The 23,482-nt window shown below is 47.3% G+C and overlaps 2 protein-coding genes across 5 annotated transcripts; one reads left to right on the top strand and one right to left on the bottom strand.

Annotated features, from left to right (window-relative positions):
- Positions 1–5,475: 5,475 nt before the first annotated feature.
- Positions 5,476–16,733, top strand: LOC128076236 (endothelin receptor type B-like). Of its 3 annotated transcripts, none has more exons than XM_052673680.1 (9): positions 5,476–5,658; positions 8,279–8,801; positions 10,262–10,374; positions 10,880–11,084; positions 11,744–11,893; positions 12,517–12,650; positions 12,937–13,045; positions 13,678–13,858; positions 14,455–16,733. In XM_052673680.1, exons 1-8 carry the CDS (start codon positions 5,561–5,563, stop codon positions 13,825–13,827), a joined length of 1,482 nt encoding a protein of 493 aa, XP_052529640.1. In that variant the 5' UTR covers positions 5,476–5,560; the 3' UTR covers positions 13,828–13,858; positions 14,455–16,733. The 3 variants fall into 3 exon arrangements, with proteins under 3 accessions (XP_052529640.1, XP_052529637.1, XP_052529641.1); XM_052673681.1 differs by adding an exon at positions 7,295–7,370 and having other exon boundaries at positions 5,535–5,658; positions 13,678–16,733; XM_052673677.1 differs by having other exon boundaries at positions 13,678–16,733.
- A 1,051-nt stretch (positions 16,734–17,784) lies between these two features.
- LOC128076238 (DNA-directed RNA polymerases I and III subunit RPAC2-like) lies at positions 17,785–23,481 on the bottom strand. Of its 2 annotated transcripts, XM_052673686.1 has the most exons (5): positions 23,372–23,481; positions 21,051–21,148; positions 19,926–20,002; positions 18,853–18,935; positions 17,785–17,974 (listed from the first exon to the last, which is right to left on the bottom strand). In XM_052673686.1, the coding sequence occupies exons 1-5, from the start codon at positions 23,408–23,410 to the stop codon at positions 17,927–17,929; spliced, it is 345 nt and encodes a 114-aa protein (XP_052529646.1). In that variant the 5' UTR covers positions 23,411–23,481; the 3' UTR covers positions 17,785–17,926. The 2 variants fall into 2 exon arrangements, with proteins under 2 accessions (XP_052529646.1, XP_052529645.1); XM_052673685.1 differs by lacking the exon at positions 17,785–17,974 and having other exon boundaries at positions 17,982–18,935.
- Position 23,482: the final 1 nt, after the last annotated feature.

The following is a 23,482-nucleotide window of genomic DNA, read 5'->3' as shown; positions in this document are numbered from 1 at the left end:
CTGCATTCTCCTCTCCTGAAGGTTTTACCTCTTTATATTCCTGACGCAGTGTTTCTGAACTCTGTTATTCAAGTCCCTGAGGAGCCCCAGCATACCTGACGCTTGCAGGTGTATCCTCTCCTCCAGGCATACCAATGCCCACTACTGCCTGCAGTACACTCCTGGCATCCAGGATAATGCAGACTCACACTTCCTACAATACCACTTCAGGGAGGATAAAAAGCGGGGAAGGGCTCCATGGCTAATTAGCAGGATTAATCACCATCAGTTTTAAAGTAACCTTGACTGAATTATATTGCTTCCCATAGGCAAGTTAACTCTTCATCACATCTCTTTTGGAGTAGACCATTAGAGCAGACAAGGACATGGTGGAAGTGGAGCAGGAGGGCAGAATCTGCAGGAGAGGATGCAGGGACAACTACAGCGCTGTGACAGAACAAGAAGGTAATGGAAGCAGGACAGAAGAGCTGAGGTGATGGGAAGGATTTGGAACATGCTCTAAGGCTATCACTGTGACCAACTACCCCTACAGAGACAAGTTTTTTCCCATGCATATCCACACTCTAGCACAGCAAAGGACCTCTGCCACAGGGACACATCACACCCCACCAAAGGGGCAACAAGATGGCTATCACCTGTCCCACAGTACCTGAGCAGAGCAGGACTCAGCAGCCAGGTTCAACCAGAAGCCCAAATCTTGTCAGCTCATGGTGACAAGGCACATTACAAGTCCAAGCTGTGGGTCACAGCCCCAGCAGAGTCTGCAATTAGGCCTAAACCAGAAAGCAACCTTACAGGTTGAACTGAAATAGGTCCTACAGCTGAAACTTGGCTATGGGTGTGGGTGGAGGTCTTAGGTGAGGCCGTTCAGGGCTATTAAGATCAATTAGTGCCACCAGTATCCTGACACACACCTCCATACCAAGCCTGAATGCATGCTAGGGTACCTAACCACATTCATTTTGTAGGTGGATTAATATGTCTGTATGCAATCCTATATTAGGGACTGTAAGTTGGAATTCTCTAATGATTCTTGCAGCTATTTCTCAGCTCTACAACCATACTTACATGATCTGATTCCTGTATCATAAGATCACACAAAAACAGCACAATTTTAGAGAAGAGTTCCAAGATTATTCTACCTGTAGGTTAAATCTAATGATTGAATCTTGAAACAAAAGTGATTATTTTTTTTTGCCAGTGCCTTAAGGATTGTCATTCTAGTGGCTTTGACTAGAAAGTCATCAATATGTTTCCACTGTTCCTCAAACAGTGAATGTTGGCCCTAATGTTAATGCTCAGAGATGGTCCCAACTTGATATCCTGAAAGTTGATAGCCATTCATTTAATCCCACAGCACAGAGATATCTTGAAACTTGATTGCCATTCATTTAATCTTGGACTGACCTCTTTCATCATAGTAGCTTGCTTTTGGTTGCACTTATTCACAAAAACCTTTGCTACAATGTTAGAAATTCATGCTACTTAGTTTGTATCTATTAGCCCTTTCTATTGTGAATATCAAATATTGCCATATTCGAGGACCATGTGGGCAGGAATTGATAAGGTTATGGGAAAGAGTGGAGGCTTTCAAGGTAGGTGGACACTAGCTGATCTAAAGCTGATGCTAAGAGGAACTAAGGGATATTAAGAGGATGAACACTGGACAAGTCAAAGCGACAAATCAGATGCTCAAGACTACATTCAGGTTAAAATATGTTTTTTTTTTTCCTTGTCTTAGCTTGTTTCATAGAAAATAAACTGTGAAAACCATGGAAGTTTGGCTGCAGAGATACATTTTCACAGTGTATCCTTTCAACAACTCCCCAAACAAAAAGCAAAAGCTATGTGCTCTTTCTTGTGATATGACGAAGACACGGTGTTACGTTTCACCACAGATCATCTTTTTCTTACAGAAGATGACTGAAGCATCAGCGGGAGACACTGATGGACAGATGACAAACTTTAGTAGGATCTCATACACCTGCTCTGTCAAGGACTTGAGAATGTGTCTGCTTTCCAAATCTTAGCCCCAAGCTGCACACATCAATCATCCAGGCTTAAAGGTAGTGTGAAGACAAACTATCAGTCTTCTCCTATAACATCAGCAAGGACTCTCTGAGGTACAGTTCCTCTGAGCTAGCTAGTCTGGCCAAGCCAACTTCTGTGCTGCTTGCACAGAAATCAGTTCAGCCCAATGGCAGCAGAAAATGAAATTAATTACACTCTATATGTCACCTTTAAAATGGAAGGGCAGCTTTTGCCAAGCATGAAGCCTGCATGATGCTGCATTGCTGCTTGATGCCAAGTAGTATCATGGCTTAGTTCAGAAGTAGTATCTTTGTTCTGGTCATTTAAGTGACACTTATCATTAGCCTTTAAAATGAATTTTGTCTCAAAGACACCAGTTGACTGTACAAGAAGAGTGCTGTTTTCCTGGGGGTCTCCAAGGGGGTCTGCAGACATCCTTTGTTTCCAGCAGAACAGAAAGTCCCATTCATACTTCTGTCACATGCCAAAACATGACTATCCCAGAATAGGGCTGCAGGATAACTCCCCAGTGGGGTCGAGAGGAGAGGTGCCACGTGGACTCATGTATTCTGAGAAGAGGAAATGCTGCAGCCCTCCAAAAAGGCCAAAAAGTTGATGGAACTGACATGCCATGACTTCTGCCCTGGGCTGAGATGAGCTGTATGAGATGCATTTTTTCTGATCAGCCTGAGGAGCATAAATGTGCTCCTCATGGGACAGATTCACTCAGGGAATGATGAGAGGGCACCACAAGGGCACCAGCAGATAGGGAAACTTTTTGGTCCCACACTGGCCAAGTCAGAAGTGCCAACTTTTGTATCAGGGACATCCGCCAAGGTATAGAAATACTTCACTGAGAACACAGGCTGGCAAGCTGGAGACACCTAGGAGTGTTATGGTCCAAAGGAGGATAGTACCAGATGTCTGCCTCCAAACTAAGGCCAGACCCATCAGCACAGGCCACTAGCTGGATTTACCTTACGTTTCCATGTGGTCTGTCTGGGAGAAGGAATATCTCAGTGAGGAATAAGCTAAGATGAGATAAGATGAGATGAGCAAGGAAGAATAAAGCTAGAGAAAAGAAAGAAAAACATCTTTATCTAATAACTATATGGCAGTGTCAGCAGAGAAAGTGAGAAGTGGGATCCTCAGGCAGACTCCAGAAGCAGCCTCTACGCCCTGCAATAGTATGAAGTGTTTTTAAGTAAAACATTCAGCTTTAAACCAAAAGCTAAGCAAATAAAATAGACCCCTCAAAACGTAATCCCTGTTGCTTCTGATATCTGAGCTGATGAGATCAAAGCTGGTGAGACCAGGGGAAAAGTCATCTCTGCAGAGCAAGCAGTGCCAAGACGTGAGAAGCCACAGAGAGATGGTGGGTGATAGATTCTTCAATTTGGGATGCTTAACAGGATGAAGAGAGAAGAATCTAAATGGAAGTGTTGTTCTCTCTTCTGAGGAGGAGTCAACTCTAATAGATCAGAGTAAGAAGTAAATAAAGACATTAACTTTTCTATGGATTATCCACAGCTCTGATTCATCAAAGCTTCAAGGAATCATGGAAATGATTCAGTGGAGAAAACACACATAATTTGTTTCTATACCAAAAAAGAATGAAGTTCCCAACAACAAATGTAGATTATCTCTACCCTATTTACAGTTCTTGACCACTGAGCAAAGAGAGCCTCAAATTCTCAGTGGCATCTTTGGCCAAATCTCAAGATGAAAGGGAGTTTCCTTCCAAGTCGAATCCATTTTTGTGTCTGGATCCACTCAGAAAAAAAGGCTGGAACAGCAGACACATATAAAAACATTCTGTTTTGAACTTCTGCAGCTCTGCCATAAGAAGCAGAGCTCCTGCACCGTTGTTCATGATGCCCGTGAAACAGGGTGAAAATAAATTGAATAAATAATAAAAATAAATAAATAAATAAATAGCAAACTTGAATGCTATTAAAGTCACCTAGAAGACAAAGCATCTTCTGTCTTATTGCTTGCAAATGCCACCTAGAAAGCCCAAATGCCATTCTAGAAAGTTTTCTCTGCTGAGCACCTCTCCCATGAAGACTTGAAGACTGGAGAAGAGAAAATTACACGGAGACATAAGAGGACTTTTGCATGGCTTTGATAGTTTTTGAAGTTACTGGAAATTACACTTTGAAGACTGGTAATGGAAAGTCCAGTGGGGGGGGAGGGAAAGAAAAAAAAAAAAAGATTAAAAAATATCCTAGCTTGAAGATAAAATGTAAAAATAACAGGTTATAACTGGACATAGTTTGGAGACGGGCAACCAGGGTGAGTAAGGCTATGGGATGGCTTCCTACAGCACAGCTAGGTTGTTCCTCCCCAAGGGGCAGGACCTGGTACTTCCTTCTTGTGGGCTGCATGATGGACTGCCCAGCTTGCCCAGGTCCCAGTGAATGGCTGCAAGACCCTCCAGGGTACCAGTCATGATCTCATGTGCTTGAGATTCCTTCTACTTAGGAAAGAGTTTGAACCCATTCTTTTTATCCTTGTTTTGGGGCTAGAAGGGCAAAGGGATTCCCATACCAAAGTAAAGTTACTCCAAAAATCAATGTGACTTTACCAGCATGCTGTGCCAGCACACAATCCTGAGTCATTAAGGACATTGAAACAAGATGATTTGGCTATTCCTTTTTCTTTATTTTTTTAATAAAACAACCTGTCCCATACCAAATAAACCCCCAGTTCCTGAGCAGCAGAGCCAGCTTCAGAGCATAGTGAGGAAAAAAACTTTCCTCTGCAAGCACATAAGCCAAGGAGGTTGGGAGAAACTTTGTCCCTGGGGCTGTGCAAAGAGGTTCAGGGGTTTGGAGGAAGGCAGAAGGGATCTCATGGAAGAGATGTTTGAGATCTTCCACACAGGGCAGGTGAAACTCAGAGTGGAATCTCTGAGTCAAAGCCATGTCTAGAGACAGACCAGAAGCATGAGGGAAGCTGGTGGGACTCTGGCAGCACTGACTTCTCAGCCATAAAGGCTCTGCCCTATATCTCAAGAGCAAAATCCAAGCAGAGCTGGCATGTGAAAAAGCACCTCCTTGCAGATGGAGGGTGGTCTGAGCTCTCACCCAGCTGGCTTCACATAGAGGCTCAGGGAAGGCAAAGCACAGCCTGTCCACCTCCAGCACCTCAGTAAGGACTTACTGTGCCAGAAGGGAAACAGCACATCCCTGCTGCTGTGCATGCACTCTGGGCACAAAAAGCTCTGATGTCTCCCAAAACTTTTCCCTAAGCCGGCTGGGGTCTATTTGCCAAAGCACAGCCCCGTGCTGGTGTCAGCAGCTGCCCCCAGCTCTCTCCCCCCGCTCCGAGAGGGATTTGTTTATGATTTTCATCCCTGCCTGCCTCACCCTCCTCCTCCATCCCTGTCCTGCCCTGCACTTATTGGTCGCAGCAGCTGCGTTTGGGGGCAGCCCAGTAATTTTCTATATAACTAAGTGCTCTGTTTAGAGAGACCTCAGCAAGTCACAAGCGGGAAGGAACACAAAACTGAACTCCAGAATCTACAATGCTGCCATCCTCCTGGGACCTGTGTGACAGACGAGAGGCAGTGAGAGGGAGAGAAACTGATCCCAAGAGCATCCAGAGTTCATGGTCTCGAGGAAGGTAATCTAAGTCTGATGAAAAGCTTTGCTGTTCCATGCTCTGATTTGCAAACAAAATGATTCCCTGCACCTGGGTGAGTTTTTACATGTTTTTCAATCTCACAATCTGATGGAGATGCTGGAGGGATCATATCCCCAAAAAGATCTAACAGGTGCTGCAGACCTTTTAGGGAAAGGTCCACCATTCTGGGGACTGGATGGGGTTCAGGAGAGGGAAACAACTGGGGATGTGTGCTCATATCTGCCTTTCTTCCCTCCTTCCCCCATTCAAGGCATTTTTGCTGCAAAAGATGTTTATTTGCACCCTCAGCTGGGCAGATGGGATGGGGCCATCAGGCACCTCCCCAGGTGATCGGGGATGTGAACAAGGCTCAGAGAATTTGGAGTAAAGTGGTGCTGGCTTTGGCTTCCACCCGCTGGGCACTTAACAAGCCTCTTAGCCTTCCGTGCCTTGATTCCCCCCAACAAGGGAGAACAAGTTATACTTGCAAGCACTCTGAGATGAGGGAACAAGGAGGGCAAGAAGTCAGTGGGCTGTTGAGCAGGAGAAAACAATGCTCCCCTTTTATTAAATTGTTGTATAATAAGGCAAGATGGAGGAGAAGCACTTCTTTTCAGTAGTGTGGAAGGAATGGGCAGGATCCAGCGAAATGTGTCCTGTGATTCTTACTCACATGAGCTCCTCTGCCAAAGCCCTGGGGGCTCTGAGAACCAGCCTCTGAGTCCTTCACCAGGGAGAGCAGAGAGGAGCAGCCCACTGCTGCCCAGCACACAGCTTTCCAGGGAAGCTTTAGTGTCTAAGCAGATGCTTAGGTAAATAGCCAAATGAAGGAGATATTGAAGAATATTTGGCACAAAAACTCAGGTCGGGCAGTCAGTTCGTAAGGGATGTGCTGGACCAGCAGAGGTGCCAGGACCTTCAGAGCTACCACCAAGGTTCTTCTTGCAGCATTTTACAGTGGTCACCAAGTGATAAGCTGACATCCACCATGCCTTCCTGGGAGAATTAGCTCTGCCCATGCAGAAGAGATTGTGTGAGATGAGGGATTCCCTCATGTGCATATTCCTTTGCTTAGGAGTAGCAGGATACACCTGCAGGTATTTCCCAGTGCTGGGATGCCCATGTAAGCTGGATGCTCTCAGAACAGATATGGGTCAACTCCTAACCATCACATGGAGAGGCTTTTTTATTTTTATTTTTTTCTCCACAGCCAGACATGGGCAGATAACTTCATGGTGGCCATTCTGGCTCATATTGATGTGGCTTATCTGCAAGATAAGTTTGCAAAGCTGCTTGAGCCTGCAGAGATAAAAGGCATGGTGAGCACGCAGAATTGCTATGCACCAGGCATGAATATTTCAGCAGATAGAAGCATGCTGACAGTGAGCTGGAAAGAAAGGAATGGGATCTTTAACTCTCCTGCGCTAAAACTGTATCTAAGGTGCCATCACAATGTAAGGGTCAAACTAGAAAGAAAACATCTTTAAAAAGTAGTTGTTTTAACAGAACTGAAAGCTCATCTCTTGAGTTCATGAGGTCTGAACTGTGATTGAAGCCTGTGGTTATTTTATTGCCTCTGTTTGACATGTAACTGAGAATAAATGTCAGGTTTCCTACTAACATTGCCTGTTTGCAGCTTAATTCACTAAGAACCTGGCTGAAGGGTCAGAGAGATTTCCTGGCAGAAGCAGCAGGATGAAACTGAGGAAAGGGTAGGTCAGGTTAGGCTGGTTTGTTGGGAAAACATCCAGCTTCTTACCAATCATGCTTGGAGACTCCCAAACAAGCAGGAAGGCACAAGTGTTCCTGCAGAGCTGACACACAAGGCAGCTGTACCTGGAGGAGCGGTGGCTACACCTGGTGGCTCTTGGGGTTGGCTTCCCAACAGCATGGTCCCACACTGTACACACAGTGCTGAAGCCCCTCCCCCAAATTCATACCAGTACGGTTCTGCAGCATCCTCAGCTGTCCCGAAGCTGCATGCGATTTGCTGCTTAACCAGCCCTACCTGAGAATGCTGGCTGAGATGTGCAAAACAGAACCCAATCCGGTGATATTTATTAGCAGTGCTGCAGGCTTGGTCAGCTTGAGAGACCTTTTACTGTGCTCAGCAGTCAGCACTGCAAACAACACAGGGAGATTTATGTCCCCGGGTATTGAGTGGAACAGCATGGTGGATTTGGAAAGGAAGTGGTTCAATTAACAGCGATTAAGGATGGGGAAGGAGGAGTTGCTCTGCTTGCACATAAATTGGAATAAGATGTCAGGTATCAATAGAGCATTTCTGGAAAAAGCCTCATGGTATTTTCCCAGCACAGTTCTCAGGATACTGTGCTGAGTTTTGTCTCTTTGCAATGAAAGATAGCATACGGGATGTGCTGACGTTCATGCTGCTCCACTCTTCCCATGGTATGAAGCAGGAGAAAAGCTGCTTTGTTTCTGTGGATGATGCAGGGTTTGCAGAATCATCCTGCTGTGCAGGTGTGTGGAGCAGGTGCCCCAAAACTACTTTTCCTCCAGTGACTGCAGACAAAATACCTCTCTGCCATCTTCTTAAACACTATCAGGCCCCTTCCTCTGCTAACCCATCTCTCTCCCTTGTCCCTTTCTCCATCTTCAGATCAGACCAAGACCCAAACAAAGACATCCCAAAAGTCCTGCATTCTGCAGCCAGCTTTGTCCTTCGGTCCTCAACGGCGAGAATCTCAGCTCCCACTACTCTGGCCATCCTCCTGACTTGCCTCTTCTCTGGGGCACATGGCCAGACCCCAGAGGCTTTCCAGGCAAGCTCCATTCCCTTCAAGGCACTCAGCCAGGAGCAGGCTTACAGCCTGCTGCAGCCCAGCCTGTTCAAGGATGCCAAGGCACCCAATTACTCAGAAAGTCTCCCCAAGAGCAGCGGGTCGGAGCCACCCCTGCTGCCTGTCTGTGTGAAGCCTGCAGATATCAGGCACATCTTCAAGTATATCAACACCATCGTGTCCTGCACCATCTTCATAGTAGGGATCATTGGGAACTCCACACTCCTGAGGATCATATACAAGAACAAGTGCATGAGGAATGGGCCGAATGTTCTCATTGCTAGCTTGGCACTTGGAGACCTTCTCTACATCCTCATTGCTCTGCCCATCAATGTCTATAAGGTAGGCTCTGTGTAACAGGAGTACTGGAGCAGGATGGTATCTGCTACCACCTGCCTTCGTGCCCTGCTATCTCCTATCTTCTGCTCTATTATCATAGACTCCATTTTTGGCAAGGATTAGGGGAGGGTGATCATGCTTTCCAAAGGAGAAGGGAAAAATAAATAGGAACAAAGCTCACAGTAGGTTCCTGGGAAAGCAGAGCTGTTCCCAGCCACTGATGTGTTCTATACACACACACATATCCAGATCTTTTAAATGTTATTTAAAATTGCAAGGAAAAGAGTGACTTGTAGTCACTTGGCATTGACAAACATCTAGTTAAATACAAAGACTCATCCAGGAACACTGAAAAGGGTGTTTTATAAACAGGGTAGAGAGGATTTGGCAGATGTTGGATGGCGTCCTGAGGCCCCAGTCAAAGGAGTCGTACTGTATGAGACATGCAATTACTCCTTGTCTACCATACTGGACAGGTTTTGGTGGTCTGGAGTAAGAGGATTATAGGAAGGGTCCAGAAGGGCTGCAGGTGAAGGACTTGGAGCTCAGATGCACTCATACAACTGGACTGTGGGTACCTAGGTCTGACAGCCCTCCTCTTTGGTATGCTTGCCTAGTTCTGTCCTATTTCACAAGTCTGTATGTCCTAAGGTCCTACGTATCATAAAAAAGGGCATGTGGGACCAGACGGAGACTGTAGGAACAACCTTACAGAAGGAAGCTGGCAGATGAGCCTGTCACAGGCTGAATACCCAGTTCTGTGTCCTGGTCAGGTAAGTACTGATGGCAGTGAGGGCTGTACAGAGTTCAAGGCTTATACCAAAGGCTTCATCCACAGGATAGCCCATGCTAACACAAGATTTTGCCCTCAAGAAACACTAGGCCATCTCTCAGAGCTCCCTTTCTCCTATCTCATATTGCCTCAATGATACCCTCTGCTCACCTCAGCTGAGCTTTGGGCCACAAGTAGGGACTGGCTTTAAAGGGAACACCAGATCTAATTCCAGAGAAGGTGAGAAGAGTTTTGAGGAGAATTTGCACTATGGAATCTAAACGTGGTAGAAGGAGTGAGTATAGGGAGCAGCACATAAGTCCACATGCCTGTGAAAGCTATCTCAAAGAAGCTGTCCTTGCTGGATTTTGGCTATTTCAGAGAACGATATCCACTTCCCCTCTGAAGGCATCCCAAAGCCCTTTGTGACTTTCATGATTCTTGGTGTCCAAACCATCTCTCCATGTGTGTGTAAGCTCATCTCACAATGAGCCCTTGGGGAAACAAGTGGTTCCCAACACAACCCAAAGCACCGGAGAGCACACACCATGCCATCCCAGTGGAGGTAACCTCAGAGTGCTTTCAGCTGCTCTTTGTGGGCTTCTTGCACCTTGTGGGTAACCACCTGCTATTAGGGGAAGCCAGGCATACCTTCCCGTAGCAGTCTGTTAACCCTGAGATTCTTCCCCAGCTCTTGGCAAAGGACTGGCCCTTCGGTGTGCAGGTGTGCAAGTTGGTCCCCTTCATCCAGAAGGCTTCAGTGGGCATCACGGTCCTCAGCCTTTGTGCTCTCAGCATCGACAGGTGAGAAACAACTTCCACAGGTGCCCTGCCCAGCCTGGCCCATATTTAACCACAGTAGATTCTTCTGTTGCCTGCAACTAGAAGACTGTAGAGTGACTTGGTTCCAGGCCAAATTCAGAGAAGGGGAGAGGGAGCTTTTATGTACAGTTGAAACCCAACAGGAACCAACTACTCTCTGTGACAAAGAAGTGTAAGTCCTGCTGGAAAAGGTTGATATGAGGAGCATAAAATGCAGGAATAACTGCTAGGCTGGTGGGGAGGGATGGCATCTCTGCCACCAGGAGGTAGACATACTGGCCAAGGTCAGCTCACTTCACATTTATCCCTTGAGGCCCTGTTGCAGATCCTTCCCATTCCACTGAAGGAGAAGGCAAAGCAATGGTGAAGGAAGGAGGGAAGGAAAGGGACTCTGAGGACAATTCTAATACTCACCTTCCTAGCTTCTTTCTGATAGTGGCTTTTCTCACTCCTCTCCACACTTGTTGTACCCCTATACACTGGGCAGGTATCGAGCAGTGGCCTCCTGGAGTCGGATCCAGGGCATAGGAATCCCCATGTGGAAGGCGGTGGAGGTGACGCTGATCTGGGCAGTGGCCATTGTGCTTGCAGTCCCTGAAGCCATAGCCTTTGACATGGTAGAGATCAACTACTGGGACCGAGACCTGTGGGTGTGCATGCTTGCCTCCGAACAGAAATCCAGCTTCATGATGGTATGTACTCTGACCCATCCCAGCTGCAGTGCAAGGAAGACAAAGACAAAGGCAAACAGGGCTTCCTTTCTCCTTGATTAGAGGGTTAGATGCGCTATATATGACTTCCAGCCAACAGGGAGAATGTGGGGAGAGATTAGACAAAGCAGAAAGTACCAACTTGGGGTAGAGTTGCTTTGATGTGAGGCCTGGAAACAGGCAGAAGGTCTTTTAGCTATGTTACATCCTCATTGCCCACCTCAGAATGTCATGACCAATCTTGGTGAAGCTTCAAGAAGCTGCTAGACTGTCAAAACAGGCCAAGTAGCACTTCCACAACCAGACTGCACAAGTCCAGCTAAGGGTGAACAAGGAGATGAAGGCCTTTGTATAGCATCACAACTTGCCCTTTCACCCCAAGTCTGCCTGAATAAGCACCTTGCGACCATTTCTCGTACAAAAGTGTTAGATCAGCAGCCAGGTGTAAACCAGACTTCCTCTCTTTGGGTTAAGCCCTGGGGGGATGATGATCCCATGTACACTTAGCCCAGGGGCTGTTACATTTTCATATATCAGAAGTATCAGAGTGGTCTGATAAGTGACACCAATGGTGTCAGGGACCAATGCATCAGCTACCTTCCTTCTTCCCCGTTTCCAGTTCCTCTGTGTTTTGCATACAGTTCTATCGTGACGTGAAGGACTGGTGGCTTTTCGGCTTCTACTTCTGCCTCCCTCTGGTATGCACTGGCATCTTCTACAGCCTCATGTCATGTGAAATGCTGAGCAAGAGAAATGGCATGAGAATCGCTCTGAATGACCACATGAAACGGGTAAGAAAACCAGGAGGGCAGAAACCTTGTTTCCCAAAATGAAAGGTAATGATGTAGAGTGGGAGAACATATGTGAGTTCCTATACACTACATAGTTTCACAGCAGTCAGTGGCTTCTTGACAGGTGGATGCAGATGCATGGATTAAACAGGAAGAAGGGCTCTCACCTCTACAATCTTCCACCTCAGAGACAACCCAAACCACCAGCATTGTGACCCCAGACCAGTTTGCTTTTCAATTCTCATGGTCATCTATATCTTTGCTCTCTCCCATACCTTGGTGAGCTGCTGGTTACTCCAATAACACAGCAGGAAGAACAGATAGATGAGGCCACCTCAGCAAAGTGACTAGAAGTGATAGTAGGATGGGGAGAAGGAAACTTTACCCTGATCTACATTGCATTACTGCTACCTTACTGCTTTCTGCAGCCTGGATCTCACAAGCCATCCTCATGATGTAGGAACTGGGACCGGTAGGCCGTGCTTTGGACTCAAAAGGGTACCCAGCCCTCCTCAGGTTATAGAAAGGACATGAAAGGCCATTGGTCAGCACGAGGAGAGTGTGCATTGCCCCATACACTCAACCACTCAATACCTTCTTCCCTGCCCACCCTCTCCTTGCAGCGTCGGGAGGTGGCCAAGACTGTCTTCTGCCTGGTGGTGATCTTTGCGCTCTGCTGGCTGCCGCTCCACCTCAGCCGCATCCTCAAAAAGACCATCTATGATCAGACAGACCCCAACAGATGTGAACTGCTCAGGTAAGAGCAACAGCAGGAGGGCACTGTGCCATAAGCCCCAATGTGCACCTGCAGAGGTTCACTGGGCTCACAGCAGGCTGAGGGAACTGCCTTTCAGACACCTTCCTACCCCTATGCTAGATGGCATTGCTCTGTAGGCAGGCACAGAGAAAGGAAGTGGGGATCACGTGGAGAGCACTATTTATGAGTTAAAGATGCCTCCGGGCAGAGAAACATTTGGAAGTTTGGAAAGCCCTTTAGCTGTCCACTCAGCAAGCTACCAGCCCCTTCTCTCTCCTCTTGGCAGTTTCCTCCTTGTCATGGATTACTTTGGGATCAACATGGCCTCTCTCAACTCCTGCATCAACCCTGTGGCTCTCTACTTTGTCAGCCGAAAATTCAAGAACTGCTTCCAGGTAGGGATAGTACCTCCATTGCCATAGACTTTGGATGAGGGGAAAGGCAGACATCAGGTACTTGTGGGGCCTGGCAATGGCCCACAGGATGCCCATATTTGCTCATTGTAACCCTCTTCCCAAATGTTCACCCTCTCTTCGCAGCTTCAAACACAATAGAGCTTCCTGCCTTGCTGCGGGGAGACTTTTCCCAGAGCAAGGCCTGTGACAAGCTCCAGAGAAGTCCCTGTCATTCTGAATCAGAAGCAACTCCACGTGCCTTTAAATCAGGAAGTGGGGCTGCTATAAACTTTGAGCCCAATCTCCTCAGAGAGAAATCTATGAAGGAAGGAAGCGCTGAAAAAGGATGGGAATGAGATAAAAATCACCTCCCAGCTGCTATGGCAAGGAATTGAGCCCACCTATTTTCTGTCCTTCAAGGACAAGGACAACTGCAAAAAATCCCTGAGGCTTTGCTACCTTCATTTCCAAGCCACACCAGCCCTATCTTGACAAACCTACTCCCATCAAATCAGTAGGAGAGCTCGGCTCAGTGCACAACCTGGCATCGCGCAGGTTCATCTGCCAAGAATGTTTCCCTCATATCCCACGTACATAACATTCATGCTTCGACCCTCTTTGTCTCCTTGCAGTCCTGCCTGTGCTGCTGGTGCCAGAGACCCGCTCTGAGCATCACACCGACAGATGAGAAGGGCTCTGTGGGGAAGTGGAAAGCCAATGGGCAGGAGCTTGGACTGGACCGGAGCAGCTCCCGCTTGAGCAACAAGTACAGCTCTTCCTAAAGCAGAGAGGAGAAGGCACTGTGACAAGATGGTAGGACACCTCAGATTCCCTTGCACAGCTATTTCCTGGCTGGGCTCAAATTGTTTTTGCCTTCATATTATAACCCACCCGGGTAAGAGCTATAGCATTTCACTGACCTCAGGACTAGCTCTGAACTAGCTCAGGGCTTTGCTTGTCCATCCTCCAGTCCAAGTCACCTCTGCAGGAGGAAGAAGAATGGGACCCAGCCCCTGTAGGACTTTTCTGTTCCTTGAAGGACAGCCAAGTGACTTATGGTCAATCGTCTTGGGTAGAAACACAGGGTGAGGAGATTGGAAAGAAAAGTAAGTTGAGATGTGGTCATTTGAAGATGGATGTGGGACAGGGAGGAAAGGGCAAGTAACCCAAGCAACAATTTCCAGCTGAAAAAGCAAAGCATTGTCCCTTATGATCTCCCTCTGCTGGAACAGTTTGTCCCTGGGCAGAGCACCATGATAAGACCCAGGTATCACATAGGTTTTCTAGACAATCAGTGACCTGAAATCTCCCTCAGCTCTGCTATCGAGGGGTGGGCAGCAACTCAGCATCACAGTGCAATCAACCTGACCTGGGAAGCCCTGAAAGATCTCCTCTTTACCTGTTCCCAGGAAATTTGTTCCAGGCTCTCCACTCAGGGATGGCATTCACCCTGCCTATGTATGGCACGAGAAGGTGACTGAATGCATGAGACAGCACAGCTTAGGAGTCCAGGTGTCCTCAGCAGAAGCCAGTGGCAGCATCCAGCCAAACCACCTGCTTCAAATTCCTCCTCCCCAGTTTCTGGAAGCCCAGCACTTCTTGGGCACGGCTCTGTGACACCAAGGTTCAGGCTATTTGTAAGGAGGATGCAGATTCTGTTCCTCAGGGTCAAGCTAAGGTGGAAAATACAATGGGGAAGACCTGATTTCAGCTGAAGTTGCTGTTGAAACTAACCAGAATATGGCAAAGAGCCCTCACAAACTTACAATTTAAAGTGATTAGACCCCAAATGCCTTCTCCAGCATGACTTTCTAAAAATCATGCTTGCACCCCTGACAACACCTCAAGAAAATCTGTAAGAGAATGTTTCATTTACCAGATTTTTTATAATTTTCCTGTTGTATTTTTCTTCTCTCTTATATCCCTTTTTCCTTTCCTCTTTCTCCTTTTCACCTTGTCATGGAGAAAAAAAAAAAAAGAAAAAAGGAAAAAAGAAAAAGGGAGAAAAAAAACTTGTAAATAAAGCTAAACTCATTCCATGTGACATTGTATTTCAGTGAAAGCTAAGCTAAAAACAAATATTTTACAAACAAATCATATTTTTGAAAGACAATTAGGTTTCAAATCTAAACAGAAGGACTGAGGGATATCTAGACCAGTAAGTTTTCCATAACCTTACCTACCCACTAGAGTAGATTGGCCTGGAGGCATTTCACAGTGCTGATGCTGTGCTCTGTCTCCGAGCTGGCATTTTGTTGGAATACAAAGTCATTGGAGAAAATTGATAGCAATGAAATGTTCCATCTTAGTAGAAGGATTTTTTTAAAATAATTGTGCTCATTAGAAAAATAGTTATCTGAATTTTACATATTTCTGTGAAGAGTCAACCTTTATCACGTTGAAACAAGCATTCAAAGGTCCTCTTCCATTCAGGACAGCCCCAGCTGTGTCAGCCTGGCTTCCTCCAGCTCTATCCAAATCAGCAATAGGAACAGCTCTGCCACCAGCAATGACTGTTCTCTTACCTGCACACTGCACGGAGACTAGCAGATTTAAACACACTGTTCCCATTCAACTCAGTGAAGACCGAAGCATCTGAATGATTCCCCAGCAATGACCTTTGGTAACAGCATAAGGAGCAGTGCCCCAAATGTTCAAGATCTGTGATTCTCTCCTAAGGACAGCCAGGCCCTGTTCATACTCACAGTACAGACAGCAATTACATCCACACAGGGGAATCTTTTTACTTTGCCTAACCTCCCGGACCCCAAATAGCTAACATTCCTCTTTATGCTCCACAGCAAATTTAATCATTTCTGCATTAGCAGCTACTCTCAGATCAACATTTTCACCTTAAATGGTTCAAAACCAGTCTTAGATCTGCACATGATTAATATTACAACAAACAGACTGCCATGAATTCATCCCAGCTCTGGACGTTGGTACCACTTGCTGCACAGCTGCTTAACACTGACTACAGACTCCTTGCCTTTCTTTCCCCTTGTGTTTTCCTCCCAAGTGTCTCCTATTAAAACCAACATCGTAAAATCTGACTAAGTGTGAGAGGGCAGGGAGAGAAGAGAGCTATCAGCTGCAAAGAGCATCCTTTTAAAACTCTTACGCTGCGGTGGCATTCACTTGGCACTTCTCAAAAGTCTCTATTAGGCTGCAACCAAGACCATGTCAAACACAAAGACAAAGCAAGGAACACCAGAAAACAAGTGCCCGTGCAGTTTAGCTGCTCATGGAACTGCAAGTGCAAAAACAGCTCCCACCTTTCAAGATCTTTTTCAAGTTACTCTCCATGCTGCTGGGGCTTAGCAGTCACAGGACTGAGCCCAGGTGTATCAGTCAGGTTCTTATTTATTCACCCCTTTTCCCTTCAGCCAAGCCAGACAGGATCAGACAAAATCAAAGCCACCACAGCCACCTGTAAAGATGCAGGAACCCATTGGCATGAGCAAGATGAATCCATTGCAGCAAACTGAAGCAAAAGAGTCTTATAATGAAATGCAGGGTTCAGATGGCTTCAGGACCTACTGCCTGTGAACACAAACCCACTACCAGTCTGCCAGAAACCAACTCTGTCAATTTGTATTTGAAAGAACAATTTTATTGAGAAAACCTGACATTTACATCCTCTTATTCCTCTGTATGTTAATAAAACATGTTGGTGTTTGAAAGGAAAGTCTCTGGGTGTTTCTTATTAAGCAGCAGGGGGTCTGCAAAGTCTGCTAAATACTTAATTGAGTGCCAGCAGGTTCTTTTGGTAACTGCAGACCTCCACTGAAGAGACAGAGGTGCTCCCCCTGGGCAGAGCAAACTGGGAAGGTTCACACTCCTGCACCCAGCACAGAGCAGAAAGAACTCCTGTTACTTCATGCCACATTACACTCAATGAAAGGCTTTCCCTGGCCTGCTGCCAGCAGATCTGAACAAGGCCGGGGTTTCAGCACTGCACTCTCTAGATAAGCTCACAAGGAGTGGTCTGGGCTTGTGGCTGTCTGCATTCTGCAGGGGGTTTCAATGAAGCACGTTTCATTGTGGCTTTTTTTTTCAATTGTCTCACCATGAAATGATTCCCTGCTCATTTGAGGGCGATCTGTTAAAAAAAATGAAGGCTGATTATATTACTTGAATGCAACCAGAGGGCAAAGAAGCTGGCAAAAGAGTTTGAAGGCGTGTCCTGCACAGAAAGTCTGAAGACACTTGGACAGTCCAGTCAGGAGGCCAAGAGGCAACCTCACTGCTCTCTGCATCTTCCTCTGAGAAGTGAGGAATGACACACAAGTCTCTTCTCCCTGGTAATCAATGACAGAATGCAAAGAAATGACAGAAGGATTTGTCAGGAGGGGTTCAGACTGGATACGAAGAAAATTTGACCATGCTCAAGGTAAAGAAACACTGAAATAGGCCTACTAGCAAGGTGGCTGATGCTCCATGACTGTCATTGTCCAAGAGGCATTTGGGTTTGGGGCCAGTAACAGAAGGATTTACATCAGAAAGAGGCTATAGCCTCTCTCAAAGCCTGATTTTACACTGCATTGAACACCTTTATTCCCCTTGTATGCTGGAGCAGAGCAGCTCTGTGCACCAGACTACTTTCACCATCACAAGTGATCTGAACATCCTGGGCAGAAAACAGCGACATTTGAAGAGGAGAAGAAATAAAGAGTGAAAAGAGCTGCCTTGCAGCTATCGTTTTCTGTACCTGCATGAGCTGAAAACAGCAACACCTCTGCAGCATCAAACTTCACATATTTTATTACTAGAGAAAATACACACATCAAAGTAGTTATTAGAAAAACCAAAACACTCTTGACACGGGGAATTCAGTACATGAACAATACAAACATCCACGAGGACCACCATTCCCAAATGCTACTGCATCTCTTCCTCCCTCTGGGCCCTGTATTTTCTCATGCTCTTCTGCAAGCAAGAGCAAAGGACAAATGTTAACAGCAATACATCTGAGCGATTCACACACCAGCATCACCACATCAGTTTGCGCTGTGACTTCTCCATCCAAATCCTGGAACAGTTGAGGGATCACAAAATGCTCCAAGAACTTCCAGAAGAGACTGAGCCTTTAGTCACCACAATACAAAGGAAGTGAGGCCATGCCTGCTGTGTCCAGCTGCAGGGGTAAGCCCTAAAGACGCTGTGCAAGCTCTGGCCTAATCCTGGTCGACGCGTTGAGGAAATACTGAGAGAAGCCAACCAAGCATGCTGTGGGACGACATGCTCAGCAGCTCAGTCTCCAGTACCCTGGGTCTGCTCTCCACCCCCAGCTCCAGCTCTCGGCCACTCTCCTGCTGAAATGTACATCCTAGAGACAGCACTCAGAACTGGGCAGTCCACAGATTGGCTACAGGGAACCTACAGCTCAGGCTGTAGTGAATGTTCTGGCACTTCTCATGTGGAAGCAAGAAGTTCAGAGGTGCTTCCATTTAAGCTAAAAGACAGGAAGTTTGAGAACTCCTTCCTCCATTACCTGCAGGAATTTCTGCTCCTTAATGCTCCAGCCATAGCAAAAATACAGGCAGAAATACTCATGGAACATCAAAAATTTCTGCTGTACCAACCAGTGCCTTCCACTGGAGGACCCACAGGGCTTTGCAAAGACTGACTTGTCTTCTCCTCTTCCCAACCCCAGTGGCTGAAGTAGTGGTTTAGGACTTGGAAAACCACTGTCAAACCAATGTCAGGCAAAGAATGTCTGAAAAAGCTACCAGGCTTTTTGTGACAAAAGTTCTCAGTCCCTCTTGACCAAGAAGGCCCCTGAGCTCTTCAGGCAACAGTCTCACCTCAAAGGTATCGAGTACGTGTTGGCAAACACCCATCAGGTCGTTCAGCCCTTTGCGGAATGGCTCAACAGCAGGAAGGGACCCTTCAGAAAAGCAGATGAATTAGTGAAATGGGAGGTGGCTGGGGACCTTTCCCTCAACACTGCATGCCAGCATGGCTGTTCCCATAATATAGAGAGGCTCTTACATGGCAAACAGCAATGTGTGGGCTCCTGCCAGCCTATCACCAAGATCTCAGAGCCTACATGCACTAGGCTATAGCCCAGGAACAGCAGATGCTTACCCTGCAGTTAGTCCAACGTTGGCAAAGCCAACAGGCAGAGCAGCAATTATTTCTACAAAGTTGAAGAGTCAGCAAGCACAAGCAAGCAACTTGCTTCCAGGAACTGACTTCTACATATTTGATGCTCAAGGGATCAGCCCCATGGGGAAGGAATGAAATAACAGCAGCTCTCTAGGCAGCAGACAAAGCTGCAGAGCATACAGGGCCAGGTGTGTTGGGAGGAACAGGTGATTGCAAGAGGCTCAGAGCTGTCAGTGCTACCTATTGTCAGGGGACAAAGTCCTCTTCAGGAGACAAGTCATTGGGTCAGCACATAGAGACAGCGTTTCAAGACAGCCTCAGGTCCAAAGCTACAAAACAGCTGAGTAGTTGAAAAATGAATTATCTTGTTGCAGTTAGTTATGTCAGCACAGTTTCTAAACACCACACTGACTTAAGGAGAGATCAACTCTAACACTGAACAGCAGATCTATTCTACTTCCAGCACTACCGTTCAGGGCCTGCTGCCAACCAACTCAGACACCTGGAACCAGGCAAGGCCATGGGATCCTCAGGACTCAGCTGGCAGATGCTGCTCAGCCCTACAGCTGGGAAACAGAAGAGCTACAGCACAAAGCTCAGAGCAGCCTCCCCAACGAAGCAACAGGGCACAGAAGTTGCAGATGGCTAGCACAGAAGAGAGAGAAAAGTGCATTTCTTTGTTTGCACAACCCACAGCTGAAACCTGACACAAGCAAGGTGAATCCCGCAGAAATAGCCAGACACAAAGAGGACACACACACATCCATACCTCTGGTCTGAATGCGGAAGTTGATCTTGCTTTCAGACGGGTGTGTGATGCAGTAGCCACAAAACTCCACATCAGGGCTGTGGTGGGGAAAGAGAGAAAAAGAGCAATGGAAGCCCAGACTGTTCACAGCACATCTCAGCAAAGTCAGAATTTCAGGCCATCTCAGATCTGCTGGGGCTCAGGATTCTTCTGCAATGACCAAGGGGCTCCCAGGAGGAGTATGCTGCAAGGAAACAGCCTGAATAATGTTATTCACATTCTCCACCTTTGAATTGCAGCTTTACAAAGCAAGGATGTGTCTGGCAAGCTCCTAGCACCACCAACTGCCCAGTAGCAGGCCAGAGAAACAAGAGCATCCTCTGCATTTCAGACACACAATTTCCTCCATGATTAACCACCGAGGAGCAGTAAGGACTAGCTGTTACCTAAGGGATGGAAAGCTGGAAGCCAAGAAGGTTAAGACAGCCAACGGGCAGTGAACTCATCAGCCAGCCCCATCCTACAACACTCAAGTGGTAGAATAAGGTAAGCCTAGAGATAGTAGCTAAGATCAACTAAAGGTCATCAGGTAAGTCTGTGGGGGTAAAACAAGTCCAAGGGCTGGCCAAAAAGTCAATCCACAGGCCAAGTGAAAGAAACCCAAGTTAAACACAACGGAGTGATCACTAGATAGGCCTATAATGATAAGAAAGGATTGTGACCAGGTCTGTAAAGTCTGTAGCCAAGTACAAGCAATACTATGGCCAAGCTAGGAACTAATGCTCCTGTCAAACAGGCAACAGCTGGAAGCCGTGAGCTCAAATGAGACTCCTGAACCAATGGGCAGGGTATGGAGGTTCCAGGTGAGACCTGTCAGGCTCCTTAAGGCTTATGAGTGCCTTCTGGGTCCTGATAACAATAAGGAAGGAAAAAAAGAAAAAAAAAAAAGCAGCTGATTTGGGGAACAGAAGTCACAGATAAGGAATCTTTGATGTGTCTGATATAAGACCTTAACAGATACAGAAGGAGGTGACTTCTGATTACATGTTTCATTCTAACACCCTGAGGTGCAGGTTATTAAAGAGAAGGCTAGAATAGGAGACAAGTGCTCTTAGCAGCACCAGACACTGTAGGGGCTTTACTTACTTTTTCATGACCATGTATCGGAGGGAGTTGCCAAGCGTGTGATCCTCATCATGCAGCACAAAAGTGACACAGTTTCCATCTGTTCCATCTGCCTGGACCTGCCACAAATTGGGAAAGAAGAGATGCCATAATGTTTTCTGTGGTAATAAAGACCAGGATGCTAGTGAAGAATCTGGCCTGATTCCAAGCTACCAGAGGCTGAAAAAATTGCACTTGTTTCTCTTTCAACAACCTGCACCTGCCTGTGCAGGGCCTGTTTCTGGGGGATAATGTAGAAGGGGTTATTACTGAACCCTGTAACACTAGCAGCAATCCCCTAATTCTGCTGTTTTAGGCTTAGGCACACATAGAAGTATGAAACTAGCCAGTGTTTCCTAAGAAGCCCAGTTTGGGATCTCCTCCAATGCCAGTGAGCCACCTAACCGATTGCTCAGCTACCAGAGGGATGCTCATCCCCTGATATTTCCCCATGTTCCACAAAACCTGGTATATCCAGATGGCATTGATCATTTCCACTCCTAGCAGCAGAGAGACTTTGAAGCTAAGTGAAGAGCCTGACTGGATGAGTACTGATCTCTTTGCATCCTGCCTCTTGCCAAATCTTCAGCTGCTCCAGTGGTTTTATAACCTCCATGTGGAGCAATGCTCCCCTTCCTCCTCTTACAGGTACAGCAGCCCCAGGGATCTGACTCAGAAGCTTAGAAAGGAGATGCAGTCTGCTTCCTGCAAAAGAGATCACCCAGATGTTCAGCATGACTCCAGGGCAGGTTCCCGCACACCAGCTGTTGCAGAAGAGCAGATGTGATGCAGCAACATGAGGATGTTGGCCTGATCCAGTCTCTTTCACCTCCTAGCAATTTGCAATCCACCCTCAAAGCAGTGTTACTGGTGATTAAAATAAAGAGAGGCAAAACGTTCTGTTGTAATGGCAAGGCAACATGTGACTTGTGATTTCTGGAAGACAGCCTGCTGCTCTCCTGCTTGCTGGACCCAGCACCTTCCCTCCTTCTTCCAAGAAACAGCTGCTAGCCTCAGTTCCTCTTACTGTTGGGCTTTGCAAAGAACTATTTATTAAAATTGTCCTCAAAGGGGATTTTCTTTTTCATTAAGAGTAAAGGCTTGGAGAAGAGCAGGCTAATTTAGGAGGAAGCTGCCTGGCACTACAGCTGCATGGCACCCATTTTTGTTTCCTGCATTCAGCTGCACTTTAGCTCAGGTTTAAGCGTGTATACACAAAAAGTTGTTTCTCTGACTGGGAGCAAATCTTTACATCTGAATTACAAAATTGGCATAAAAATAACTTGAAAAATAGGATGCTTGGAGCTTTAGCAGATAGATTTGGGAGCACCAACTTCAGAGTCCTTTCCAGAGCTGAAGGAGCTTTTGCATACAGGAAGCAGAGGAACGGGACAGGATGCATCTCCTGCATGGCGGCTGGGTCTGCTTGTGGGAGAGAGCAGCAACACAGTGGGTTCAGCTGTCTGTGCCTCCTTAACACACTGTAAGTACCCCGTGCACTGATCTGGCAGATAAAAGCCAAAGCACAGCTGTTTCCCATAGCCGTAAGGAACATGCTATGCTGAACCTGCTTCATCAGACTTAATTTCTCTCTCTCCTTTCCTGTGGAGAGTGCTTTGATAAAATTCAGGACTTCAGCAGGACCGTAAGCTTCACTTCTCATCCAGTCACTGTCCTGCCTAGTCAGATATCTCACTTCTGGCACAGTCTGAGGCTTCAGAGGAAAACCAACGCGCGCCCTGCCAGAACACAGCCAGGACAATTACTCCCCGCAGCGTTGGGTCTGTGCTTTGAAGCAAAAGGCTGAGATTTCCCACACGTCTCATGCTGCAAGAAGCTCAAAGGCTGCAGACCGAGCGGCTGGGGAGGAGCTGGCGCAGGGCTCCTCAGTCAGACAGCAGAGCCCGCGGCCCGTTATTCCGAGCTGCAGCGCCACCTAGCGGCTATCACGCGCAGCGGGCAATCCCAGAACGTCCCGAGCTGAAGGCGCTGATCGGGATCACCGAGCTCGCTTCCCGCCACTTGAAAAATAGACCCCGACTGCTGGATTTTAGCAGCTCCGGAGCAGACCCATTCCCCGGCCGCCCCTGACGCAGCTCCGCGCCGTTCCCTCGGGCTCCGCCGCTGTCACAGAGAGCGGACGGCCCGGCGCGCTGAGCCCGGCCCCGCGTGCTTCCAGCTCCTCAGAAGCGCGGGCCCTGAGGATCCCGCCCAGCTCTGAGCGCCGGATGGCTGCGGTGAAGGCCGAGACGAGCCGCGCCCCGCTCCCGCTCCCCGCCACCCCCGAGCCCCGCGGCCCTCACCATCTCCAGCGCGGCCTTCCTCTCGCCGGTGTCCGCCATGCCCGCAGGACTACAACTCCCAGCATGCCCCGCGGTGAACTACAGCTCCCAGTATGCCCCGCGGCGCCGCGC

This window comes from Tympanuchus pallidicinctus, unplaced genomic scaffold, assembly GCF_026119805.1.
Source record: "Tympanuchus pallidicinctus isolate F22 unplaced genomic scaffold, pur_lepc_1.0 scaffold13, whole genome shotgun sequence".
In the NCBI taxonomy this organism is placed as follows: Eukaryota; Metazoa; Chordata; class Aves; order Galliformes; family Phasianidae; genus Tympanuchus; species Tympanuchus pallidicinctus.
This window is presented reverse-complemented; position numbering and strand designations above follow the sequence as displayed.

Coding starts and splice junctions, on each gene's coding strand:
- LOC128076236 (XM_052673680.1), top strand. CDS start 5,561: ATGCTGCCATCCTCCTGGGACCTGTGTGACAGACGAGAGGCAGTGAGA. Junction 10,375..10,879: donor TGTGCTCTCAGCATCGACAG/GTGAGAAACAAC, acceptor TACACTGGGCAG/GTATCGAGCAGTGGCCTCCT. Junction 13,046..13,677: donor AATTCAAGAACTGCTTCCAG/GTAGGGATAGTA, acceptor GTCTCCTTGCAG/TCCTGCCTGTGCTGCTGGTG.
- LOC128076238 (XM_052673685.1), bottom strand. CDS start 23,410: ATGGCGGACACCGGCGAGAGGAAGGCCGCGCTGGAGATG. Junction 21,149..23,371: donor GGAAGGCCGCGCTGGAGATG/GTGAGGGCCGCG, acceptor AATTTGTGGCAG/GTCCAGGCAGATGGAACAGA. Junction 18,936..19,925: donor CTTCCGCATTCAGACCAGAG/GTATGGATGTGT, acceptor GCTTTTCTGAAG/GGTCCCTTCCTGCTGTTGAG.